The following is a 12,781-nucleotide window of genomic DNA, read 5'->3' as shown; positions in this document are numbered from 1 at the left end:
CACTTCATTTGCAGATGCCTGCTATATTATGAGCTCAGAGGTAGATTCCACTGTCTCTTCACGGATGGCTTTGGACCTCTCTCACGAGTGATGGACTACGAGGATCAGCATTGCCTAGCTCTTTATGTCAGGGAGGCCACTATGCTTCGACGAGACTACCTCAGAGACATCAGAAAAGACCGGAGCGTGATAGAGCCCAGCCTGATAGAGCTCAGGCACATGCTATACCAGAGGACAGAGACCAGGAGGAGCACGAGGAGGTTAGAGCTCACACAGGACACATGCCTCCACCCTGTGGATGTACATATGAGATGGTTTGTAGACGCCGCAGGATCTTGTTACATAGGGGACGTACTCGTCGCTTCATCTCCAGACGAGATCCAGGATGATGGCAGCTTTTCGGAGGAGACTTACTCATGGAGATCTCGCCCCACCAGCCGCTCACCTCACCTTTGATCAGATTTGTACTCTCATAGCAGGAGGCAGAGTCGATGGACAGGATTTCCAGTATTATTTTGGTTCTCAGACTCCGTGACACCTGGACTTGTATCTTTGCATTGGCATATTGTACTCATCCCCCCATTTTGCACCCAGGGGCGGTTTCCTTGCATCTAGTTTACTTTGTATTTAGGCTCAGATTTGACATTATGTACTTTCACTTGCATTGTATTGCGTAGCACTTAGATGATATTCGACGATGCCTCTTCTTTGTGGCACGTTGATTTTGTGCTATCTTGTATGCAGAGTCCTTGATGTCCCATGGGCCCATTTTGGCCTTTAGTGGACAATAATACACTTTCTTTCTTTCTTTCTTTCTACTATGTCTAGGACCAAGTGTAGAAAAAAAGTGTTTATTGACTCTCCCTCCCATCTGTATCCAAAAGGACTCCCGTGCATGGAGGGCATACTCTGCTCTCTGATCAAGCAATGTCTGCAAGTGAGTCCTTGCCGTAGCAAGGCACTCATGTACCCAAGCATCTAATGGTCGTTTCTACTCCTTCCTCTGCAAGGCTGCCAACTGCCGGCGGATACCAACCTCCCGCCTGAGTACCTCACCTCGCCGAGCACTAGCAACGGAGTGATAAAAGTCGCTGATACTGGCAAGTGCTGTGGCCACATGTGAAGGACCGGCCACCCCCCCTGCATGTGAGAAACCCAGATCTCCAAGACTGCCTTTGTGAGAGTCTCATCCGTGTATGAGGCATCGAGAATCCTGATACTGTAAGACCGTCCTCTTAGATGGGGCTCTGAGATGGACAAAACTACCGGAAAATGGTCAGAAGTGGAAACCCCAGGTGCAATGCAAATTGTCCCCCCTCTATCAAGAGCCCAGTCATCCACATAGAATCTGTCAATCCGGGCATGGATAGGCATCTGCACCCTATGGTTCGACCATGAAAACAAAAGTGACTGAGACTGAACATGAAATGCATCATCTGACCAAACATGTCTACCACTGAACCTGAACAAGAAGGCATCCCAAGCTGCTCTCTCGAGGGAATGAATACCACTTTCTCTGCCCCCTTGCTTATCAGAAGGTGCGTCAACCATGTTGAAGTCAACTCCAATAATCCACGAATCTGCAATGTCAGCCCACGAGAGCAACTCTTTCCAAAATAGAACACGGTCCCCTCTGTTGTTCGGAGCAAAGAGGTTGAGGAAACCAACCTTACGTTCGTCAATCAGAAGTAAAACCCACTGGGCCCTGGAGGGGGTTATGGTACCGTGTCCAATGATCAGAGGGAGAATGGAATCTGAAATTGATATGCATATACCTCCTCTGGTTCCCAAGGCAGGAAGCCAAAAAGTCCGGCCTGAAAGCAGCTTACCTGACTTGGAGCAATCTCTGACATCCAGTTTGTGTTCCTGAAGAAAAAGAATGTCTAGGGAACCACCTGAAACACCTGGATGGAGCTGATTCCTGATCAGCTATCTGCGACGACGATGAGGGATGCTGCTCAATCCCTGTATATTCCAACTGGCTATCCTCATCGACAGGAGGAAGCGGGTTGTAATACCTTACCCGTCCTGGTGGCGGAAAAAGAACCCTCCACCAGAGCTGACCTCCTGCCATACACACGAGTCCAAGGGGAGGAAATTCCACGGGTGAGAGAGAGAAAGATCTTCCAAAAGGGATGCTGATAGCTGGCTCTCCAAAAGTGGAAGGTACAAAATCATCATCCGGGAGGTCAGAGAGGTCCTCCAGAGCGAAAAAGGAGTTCCGCTGAGCCTGTCCTGAGGAGGGGGTACAAAGGATTCCTACCGAAGCAGGGAGAGAATGTAAGACCCCCTTCCCTCTATCCATAGAAAGAGGCACCTGTACTGAGTCCTGATCAAGAAGTTCTGCGGATGAGGTGCCAACAACCTGGGCTGCTGTAGGAAGGTATAGCCTAATCCTGGGGTGGAGTCGAAAAAGGCTCCTAAACACTAGTCTCCTCCCGAGGCTCCAAGGGGGTAGCCTCCGAAGCGGTGGAGGTGTGATCTGAAGTAGAGGGCCTAACCGCGATCGGAATCCACCGTGGGCCAGAAGTGGTGCGGGGTGCAAGAGGGACTCGAGTAGCCCTAGGAGGTGGGGGAGCCCGAGTCTGAGGCAGTGCCTATGGAGCGGTAGGTCCTGCTCCTGCTCTCTGTCGTAAGCTAGTACGAGCTGGTTGCTTTCTAGGCCTCTTTTTCTTCTTTGGGCAATCTCTGGCGAAGTGCCCCGAAGATTTGCAAATCCTACACTGGTTTCGATGACCTGCAACGTCAGATCTCTGGTGGAAGAAAGACCCATCAGGTCGCTATAGCATGATGTGGTCATCTGAAATATTAGGGTCCTGGACAATGACCCTAACCCTGGGTACCCCATCCATCCTGACCGCCTCAGCAACTGAAGAGGGCTCGCCAGAAAGAGGGGGGATCTTTGCTACCACACCAAACCTCTCGCCAATAACTGAAAGAAGCCGGTGATAAACTGAGGGGAGACTAGGGAACTTGATGAAAACAGAAACTCCCTGCTTGTCCTCTTCAACCGGGTCAAAGCCCAGTTGAAAGGGAAATAAAAAGATCCTCCTGTAGCCTAGAAATAGAAACCCGGCCTGTAGAAGGTCTCTCGTGACGTCGGGGAATCTAGGCACACCTGAAAGAAACCTCGTCCTAACAAACGAACATTCTTAAGGTGGGGGGCGAGGTGCTGGGGAAGCGCCACAAGCATCCAATCTCTAGCTTGTGACCTGGAGGGGTGGGAGCCATGGATGCGTGCGAAGAGAGTCGTGGAACACTCATGCTGCAAATCCTTTTGCAACTGCTGCAGCTCGTCTTTTGAGAAAGTGATGGTTCTCGCGGCCGTTGTGGGCGGTAATGGATTGACTGAATGGGAGCCCATTCGTCAATCGCAGTGGGAAAGGCCGATTCAAACACAAAGAAGAACTTAGTCCACTTTCCTGAAGCCCAAGAGACCCCTAAAGGAGAATAGGGTACTCTAGATGAAGGGAGAGGGTGAAAGGAAGGTGGGAGAGAGAGGAATGAGGAAGGAGAGGAGTCATCAGCAAAGAGAGAGGGGGGGCAGCAAGAGGAGAGGACAAAGGGAGAGGAGGGGAGGATAGAGGAGAGGAGGAGTGGAGGAGAGGGGGGGGAAGCAGGTAGGGGGGAGGGGAGGGAGGAGGCAGCGCACGGGGGGGGCTGCAGCAGCAAGGGAGGGGAACCAGGGGGGAGGCGGGGGGAGCAGTAGGTAGGGGGGAGGGCAGGTAGGAGAAGCAAGGAGGGGAGGGAGTAGGCGGGGGGAGCAGCAGGTAGGGGGGAGGGGAGGGAGGAGGCAGCGCGCGGGGGAGGAGGCAGAGAGCGGGGGCGGGGGGGGGGCTGCAGCAGCGAGAGAGGGCAGTCGGGGGGGGAGGTGGGGGAAGCAGTAGGTAGGGGGGGGGGGAGGGAGGGAGGAGAAGCAAGGAGGGGAGGGAGGGGGGGAGCAGGAAGGAGGGCAGCAGGAGCGGGGAGCAGCAGCAGCAGGCTCAGCCCCTTCTTGTGTTCTCAACTCTTGTCATGATGCATCTCTTCTCTCCCACCACTTCCCAACACTTTTTTATAGGGGGAAAAATACACAGGTTGATGTTTACCAAGAAAATTCTCAGGCAAACGTTTCCAAAAGAAAATCGATGAAAACTCTTTTACAAGTGGATCGTTTTATTTCTGCAATGATGGTACAATTGTTCTCCCACAGTTGATGTACTTTACTAGGTTTATATGATATATATCAATCATGTCTCTCAACAGATGGGTTTTCAGACATCAGATATGCCTCCAATATTGAGCTCAGATTCTTTATTTACTAAAGCAATTCCACTAGGCATCCAAGACATGATGCTTTGTCGTACTCCTTCGAATCGTATTGGGATTTACAACAGGTATTTCCTGAAATTTTTAAACTTTGGCGTTTATAAAAACACGACAGGGAAATAATAGTTGATGGTTTCTCATAAAGGAACAACAGGTTCCATCTCATCTGCATCATGATTATAGTATATTCAATAGTTTATTAATGCATCCTTGGTTTTTTCTTTTCTGATAATACTGCATTCTTAAATTCCACATCGGCAGTCCAGCAGCAGTTGACCTTGGCACTTTAGATGTGTCACGGCCAACATTGAAACCGGCAGAACCACCTGCCATCAGATTTGAGTTGTCAAACCACACTGCTCATAAGAGACCTTGGAGGCACGCCGATGTAAAGCCAAATGACTTGACAAATCCTTATAGAGTGCCAATTCTGTGTGGAAGAGAGCTTGATTTTCTGAGAGATGAGGAGACACAGGGTGAATTAGATATTTACTCTGCACAAATGAGCCTCTCATATGGAAATAGATTGAATGCTGACAAACTTCAAGATGCTGGAAACAAAGGCATGTTGAATCATCCTGTCAGAGTGTCATTTCCTATGACTTCAGATTTCTCTTTTATGGACTATAAAACTGAACAACACTTATTTTCAGAAGGAAACCTAGATTCCTCAACTCAATATTGCAAGAGAAATAAACGATTGGACAGCTCTTTAGAGGGACCATATAAAAGTAGTGCCCTGCAGAAAAAAAGGTTAGAGGCAGTATTAGAATCAGAATGTTCAGAAGGGGAAGCAGAAGACAAAGAAAAGTATTTTCCACATATTGTTGAGAGTCCTAGAAGTTTCCATATTGAATCATTTTCGGTACAACCAATAGGTCCTTCAAATGTTCCAAAAGCAGCAGAGGAAATTCTGAAGTATCAATACTATGTGGAAGCAGGAATCGATGAATATTTTATTGCTCCAATACGGGAAAGCTGGATAAAAAATGCAGTGGATCTTGTGGGAAAGCATGCAATGCAGGGCCTTTCAGAAGAAATGGTCAATCGGACCCTGCAGAATGTTTCAGAAGAAGTGCACCATGAATATATACTGAGCATGAGAAAGGCAATTGTGGACTATATTCTGCAGGTTTTCACCTATCCCATTCCGCTCAGCTTATGGAAGTTGTTACTAATAACCAAGACAGAAATAGGGAAGGGGAGAGACAAAAGTAGAGACAAACAGGACAATATTTTTACATTATTAATATAGTTTTTAATCACTACGAGATTAATCACTATGAGATTTGTGTATGGGTTCGCAATTTTCCATGTCATTACAGAGAAAATCAGTTTACCTATGACACTAAACATTTCCTCAAATTCAGTAGTATAATGCTAATGGGAGAAAGGTTGCAATAAAAAAATTCAGGATGTATCACTTATGAGCGAAACGACACATTTATTACGTAAAATCAATGTACATATGAGACTAATAAAGCTAGAAACTATTTTCTCAAATTTAGTGGGATAATGCTAATGGGAGAAAGGTTGCAATTAAAAATTTGAGAATGTGTTACTATAATAAAAAAATAATGGGAGAAACGACATACTTTTTCATGAAGAGAGGAAAATATATATTCTCCATGCTAATGGTTGTGAAGCTGTGCTGATGAACTTCATTTTATGTGAGGTATAAATAAGAGTGCACTGGTGGTGGTACAGGCTCGTTGGGGAAAATTCTCAGTGGAATGCCTTTTATCCAGATGAATTCTGCTATGTTAACATTTTTTGTCAAGATATTGTTGAGGTAAATTTTACTATTTAAAAGGTTGCAAGGGATTTCTTGTTTATCCAGGATTCTATCCATGTGTGAGTAATGCAGGAGTCAAACATATGATTACAGGAAACTATAACCTTGCTAGCTTGGGCTGCAAATTGAAAAACTAGGCAGAGGTGATGAGAAGGAAGAATAAAAAGTAGAATATTTTTGGGTGAGCAATGGTATTTTCTGAATACGCTTGCATTGCAAGGGGAATAAATGCTCCCCTTTCTTATCGATGCTTGTCAAGGTGAACTCAGATATCTTCTCCTCCCTCACCAGGGGTGGTTGTCCATCTTGTGTGAGGACGTTCTTCAGGTTCACCTTTATCAGGTTTGCATGGTGGCCTGTAGGCTTGGCAATGCCCAACCCTCTGCTCAAGGTCAGCCCTTAGCCACTCACATAGAAGGCCCTCGAATAAGGAGTGCCAAGAGCTTGTCAAGTTTTTGGGAAGATTTTGTAATTGACAAAGACGTGACGTCAGAGGCCGCTGAGTAATGTAGACTTGAGGCCACAAAGTTGCCATGTCTTTGGGAAGGTTTGGGAGATGGCGAAGACGTGACCTCAGAGGCCACTCCGTACTGTCACTTTTGAAGGCCAGTAAGTCATGTCGGACACCAGAGGTCACAAAGTCACCATTCTTTGGAGGTCAAAAAGTCACACCTACATCAGAGACACAAAATCCAGATCAAGAAACCCAGGATAATTCTCAATTCTTGAACAAGGTGCACATGCACAGGCAGCTTGTCATCCTGGTTACCCTCTTGCTAGCACGTGTCACCGCTGTCTCCCCCTCTATTTTCACCTTTACTGCCCTTTACCTTCCCCTTCACGTCTTTTTTCTTTGGTTCCAGCCCATTCAGACTGTTCATCTAACCTGTTTTTTGGTTTGGGCTCAGCCTGTTTGGGGGACTAGGCTTATCTGCTGAGGCTTGTTCTCAGTTTGAATAACATTGTAGCTTTTACTCTCTACTATTCTTTCCTTTCCATTCCATTTTTCTTCATACAAGCCCACCCCCCCCAAAAGAAAAAACTTCTTACTCCCTTCTGCTGGGATTTGTTCATGGGCTGGGTCTTTGCAACACCCAGCCTGTGGACTGCGGCCCCTTACAAGTTCCTTGGGTCAGTTCTTCCTGGCCTCAGAGGGCCTTGTAATTATCTCTCATGCCCCCTTGTGTGTTCGATCCCCTCCATTGACCTGATTTTTCTCCTGATCCCCCCTCTTCCTTTCCCCAGCCCTTTTCTTGGACCAGGTGCTCCTGCCATTTCAACAGCCAGTGGGCTATGTGGTGAGCCTGTTCTTTCACTCCCCTTTGCTTCCTTCACTCCTTCCTATCTGTTCTTTAGCATGTTCTTTCATTCTCTTTCCCATTTTCCTTCCATTCTTCTCAAAGCTAACAAGTGGTGGTCATTTGTTTGACAAGGGGATTCGTGATCCAGAAGGTGTCCATTTGATCCAGCGGAAGGGGCTCGTATGGAAGTGCTCCCAACACCCACATCCATCTTGGTTTCCTTCTCCCCCCATGGCAAACAACATAGGTAGAAAAATTTGTCCAAAAATTGCAAAAATAGAGTAATGGTTGGGCGCATTGTTTTCCTCACCCCCATACAACAAGTTCACAATTGGGTCTAGGTGAGTCTTGCATTGGAAGGTGATCACATTCTAGAGGTTACCACCACTGGCAGGGGGGGTTTCATCATTTGGCTAGTTCACTGGACACCACATTGGCACTGGTCATAGTGGATGATATGGAGTAGTCGACACATCATGTATGAAGATACTTGATTCCCAGCCCTCCTCAAGGATTACTGAGCCATAATTTTGTCCGTTGGGGCTTGGTTTGGCATGAACCATGATGATACTCTCTCATGATGGAGAACTTTACATGGGCCACTTGACCAAGGCCTTCCCATGCTTTACAAGTTCTCCTCCCTTTAGACCTCATTCCCTTATGGAGGGAGCACAGGACCCAACCATTTCCTAGGTGGGCTTCTCAGCCAAATCATGTTGACAGGGTTAGTCCACTGAAGCTTGAAACCACTCTAGGCTGCTGCTCTTCCCTGCCTCTTCCCTTGCTCCCCCCTCTCAGCCTCTCCCCCTCCCTTGCTGCCCCATCTCTCATCCTCTCCCCCTCCCTCATCCTGTCCCCTTCCCCCTCGCTGTCCCACCTCCCTCTCCTTTGCTCCTCCCTGACCCGACCTGCTTCCCCACCCCTCCCTACTAACCCCTCTCCATACCCTGCCCTGCTCCCTTGCCCCTCCCTAGCCCCTCTCCCTACCCCTGCCCTGCTGCCCTGCCCCTCCCTAGCCCCTCGCCTACCCCTGCCCTGCTCCCCCACCCCTCCCTACTAACCCCTCTCCATACCCTGCCCTGCTCCCTTGCCCCTCCCTAGCCCCTCTCCCTACCCCTGCCCTGCTGCCCTGCCCCTCCCTAGCCCCTCGCCTACCCCTGCCCTCTCCTAGCCCCTCTCCCGGGCTGCAGATAGCACCCCCTGCTGCTCTCCTCTCCACCTCCCCTTCACATTTCCATCCCCCCTCCTCAGAACTACCTGCCTATCTGCCCCCTTCTCTCCGCTTCCTAGCCCTTCTACCACCTCACCTCCCTCAAACTCCTTCTCCTTCCCTCGTCCTGTCACCCTTCCCCCCTCTCCTTCCTTTCATCCCCTTCTCAGCCTTCCCTCCCTCCCTCACAGCCCCCCCCGCCCCCTCTCATCCTCAATCATCCTCCCCTTCAGGCCTCTAGGATCATTGTTTTTTACCCTAACACTTTGGATGACCACGTTATGCTTCAGTGCACTGATGATTCCTTCTTTTCCAAGATTACAGGTAGACGGGATCACTGTAGGATTTGCAAGACCCTTGATCATTTCGTTGGAGATTGCCCAAGGAAGAAGAAAAGACCTAGGAAATCTTTTGGTACGGCTCCTTCTCATACTGCCCCTTTGGCACCCACTTCTCATCGTGCTTCTTTGGTGCATCCTACTAGATCTGCTTCAGCAGCACAGTCAGCTCCCGCAGCATGCCCAAGACCCTCCACATGCCCCCTGCACCAGCTGGCCCCCATTAGGTTGTAGTCAGAGTTGTTGCTCCTCCACCTAAGCTCAGGAGGTTACTCCTTGTACCCCGGGCTCCTCTTCGATTTTGAAAGGAGACATTTCTGTCTTGGTTGTGACTGAGGCGGCCATTCTATTAGGTACAGATCAGGAGGACTATCTGATATCTTGGATCCTGCTAGAGCTACCTCAGACCAATGATGATTCTCATGTGGATACTTTGACACCTGGCCCTTTACTTGAGCATCCCCCTTCCTCTTCTACTCTTCAAACTTCTTCCATCGATAGAGGCGAGGGAGTTTCATTCTTTTTACCCTCTTCAAGTGCAGGGATTCTACGCACTCCAGTTATAGGCTTGGTTCACAGGAATTCATTTTCTGCCCTAGCAGATATGGTGGAGATTGTGAAGGAGGAGTTTGTGCCCTCCACTTTTGGGATTATTGTTATTGGATTTCCTATCGACAAAACATTTTGTTCCGCAGGTGTTGGGGTTCTCTCCCCCCTAGATTTCCCTCCCCTTGGCAGTCTTGGCGAGGGGGTTTCTGCTCGAGAGAACCAATGAAGATTGTCACGTGGAACATATTGGTCTTCGGTGGTGTGCCCCATCTCGCTGCCGTAGGCAGCTGATCCGCAATCAACTTTATCCAGATGTTACTGAGGGCCCCATTGGCATTCTCTTGATCCAGGAACACAAATTGGATGCCAGAGATTGTGCCAAGTCATGTAAGATGCTTTCAAGTTATACTTTTTGGTCACCTACAACTGGCACTAGGAGAGGCACTTGCATTTCAATTTCAGATTCCATTCTCCCCTTGGTTGTTGGACACAAAGTTATCATTCCCTCCAGAGCTCAGTGGATTCTTCTTTTGATTGGGGGACATAAGGTTGGCTTCCTCAACCTTTATGCACCCAATAACAGAGGGGATCATATCCTTATGTGAAAGGAGCTACTTTCTTGGGCCCCCATTGCAGATTCATGGGTTATTGGAGGAGACTTCAACATGGTGGAGTTGCCTTCAGATAAGAAGGGTGGTATACACTCCTTGAAGAGAGTTGCCTGGGATGCCTTCCTTTTTTTGATTCACTGGCAGAGATGAATGGTTCGATGATCCTTTTATGCTCAGCCACAACCACTCCTATTTTCATGGTCAAACAGGAGGTTGCCCATGTCTATCCATGCACAGATTGATAGATTTTATGTGGATGATTGGTCTTTGGACAGAGGTGGGTTAGTTTGTATTTCCACTAGGGTATCCACTTTAGATCACTTTCTTGTGGTATTGATGATTTCAGAGCCATTTGAGAGGATGCTCTGCTAGTCTTAAGATTCCGGATGCATTTTATGCAAAGGAGGACCTCACAGAGGCAGCCTTGCACATTTGGGTTTCTCACATGCAAGAGGGAGAGCAGTCCCCTTCACATGTGACTGCAGTCCTCACTAGTGTTAGTGACTTCTACTATTCGGTTGCGAACACTAGAAGATGTGACATTATTAGATGTGAGATTGGTATTCGCTAGTAGTTGGCAGCCCTATAGAGGGAGTAGAAAAAGCGGCCTGCAGATTCTTGTCATCATAGACTCAGATGGGAGGTAGAGTCAACAAACACGTCTTCTCTACTTTTGGCCCCAAACATAGCAGAGAGAATGTCCCATAGCTTGTTGACAAAGATGGGGTTTTGTATACAGATGCCGATGTTGTCATGCATATAGCCACAGATTATTATTCCTCCCTCCTTAAAGCAGATCCTCGTTCACATACCATGGCAATGTATTCCTATGCTGGTGGAGTTTAGGACTGCGCTTCTTGCCCTTCATAAGGAAAGGTTCCCAGTTTGGATGGGCTTACGTCCTCCTTCTTTATTACTTTTTGGGATATGATTGGGGATCACATTACCTCAGCCCTGAAGGGTGTTTGGGACTCAGGTAAGATACTGGACTCACTTACAGACGGTCTCATTCATCTTATTCCAAAGGGTGATAGAAGACATTTAGTATCTCAATGGAGACCTATTACTATTTTAGGCACATTTTACAAAATATTAGCCAAAGCAATCAGCTTGCGGTAGCAACCCTTACTTCCAGATCTCATTCAGAATACGTAGATGGGCTTTGTGCATTGCAGAAGTATCTTTGATAGTAGCTTCTCATTTTATAAATCTTTTGAGTGAGCTATTCAGAGTGGTCAGAGGCTTGCCATTCTACTCTTGGACTTTGAGAAAGCTTCTGACAGGGTAGACTCTAGTTTTTTGGAAGGCACCCTTTGTTGATTTGGATTCACAGATACTTGGGTTAGAGGGATGTCCTCCCTACAGATCAGCCTGAAGGAACATGGTGGAAAGAGGGATACCTGAGGCCCTGTAAGAGAAAGCCAAGCCACTGAGCCCCACGTCATAAAGAATGGGGAGTGGGCAAAGTGACTGAAAATCCTGGCTACCCCCATCCAAATCATCCTCGCCTGTTTGCAATCCCATAAGCAATGCTGAATAGTCTCCAAAGTAGAGAGGCAACGAGGGCAAGTAGGGTCGGCTCCGAACCTGGATCTCCAAAGGTTCACTGCAATCCCACCATGGATAGAAAGCCAAAAGAAAAGAGTGATCTTTCTATTCTTGTGGGATTTCCAGAGTCTCTTCCAGAAGCACCTTTACAAATCCGCAGTGATATCAAATGTCTCCCAATGATGAACTCCGGAAGGTCTCCAACCTCTACTACTAATATTGAATGTTTGGTTTTCATTGAGTCAAAAGGTCCTCTGCCTTGGATAGTCCTCCTAAAAGATGTACTGGTTTTCTTATTTTTTTGGTGTGTGGCTTCCTAACATGTCCTGTTATGAAGCCAAGGGGGGATGTACTGTGGGAGCCCTATGTATTGGCTTTGAAAGGTCTATTTGTTTATCAGGCCTGGCTTGAGAGTTCTAGGATGTTGGTGCATTGGTCTCCTAGACCTCTGAGTTGGTCATGCATCCATGCATGATGAGCCTCTGAGCCATGCTAGATGAGATTTCTATGTTATGCTCACTAGCCTCTAAGCCATGCTCACTTGCCTTTGAGATTGTGTGGGAACCATGTCTAGTTCTAGATTGAAGAAGAGACATGGAAGCTAGCCAGGAACGGAATGAAAATATGGAAAGCATAATGAAAGGTAGAATGGAAAGGAAAGAAAGAACAAGTGCAAGGCAATAACCAAAATACTCACAATGTATTGATAGCTTGATGTTGACTGTTGTTATAGACAATAGACAAGTACAACACTATAGAGTGTGACACTAGACTCTAGAAAGTCACAATGTCTATGGGATATCTCCCAATATGACACGGGCACGTCTAGGACTCACTAGACTATAAAACACCACTTAGAACACACATTTTTGACTCACTTTGGCTTCATATTTCAACACCCCCCCATGAAGGCAAGGTGGGAGAGACTACTGGAATGGAACCAATAACAGAACATGACAATGATGGTCATCAAAACTGTGCATGTCGATCTAGAACTAGACATGGCTCCCACACGGTCTCAGAGGCAAGTGAGCATGGCTCAGAGGCTAGTGAGCATAACATAGAAAGCTTATCTAGCATGGCTCAGAGACTCATCATGCATGGATGCATGATCAACTCAG

The 12,781-nt window shown here is 47.5% G+C and overlaps 1 protein-coding gene across 1 annotated transcript in view; it reads left to right on the top strand.

Moving 5' to 3' along the window:
- LOC147902242 (uncharacterized) overlaps positions 1-12,781 on the top strand; it is an 88,588-nt gene that overhangs the window by 35,626 nt on the left and 40,181 nt on the right. Inside the window, exons 3-4 of the mRNA XM_087374463.1 lie at positions 4,246-4,376; positions 4,570-5,440. Of these exons, the coding sequence (XP_087230589.1) occupies positions 4,246-4,376; positions 4,570-5,440 (1,002 nt within the window). The remainder of the gene's footprint in view (positions 1-4,245; positions 4,377-4,569; positions 5,441-12,781) is intronic.

This window comes from Dipteris shenzhenensis, chromosome 5 (assembly GCF_047967505.1).
Source record: "Dipteris shenzhenensis isolate YYH24624 ecotype China chromosome 5, Dip_SZ_1.0, whole genome shotgun sequence".
NCBI classification, from domain to species: Eukaryota; Viridiplantae; Streptophyta; class Polypodiopsida; order Gleicheniales; family Dipteridaceae; genus Dipteris; species Dipteris shenzhenensis.
Note: the sequence above shows the minus strand (reverse complement) of the source record. Positions and strands in the feature narration are given on the sequence as shown.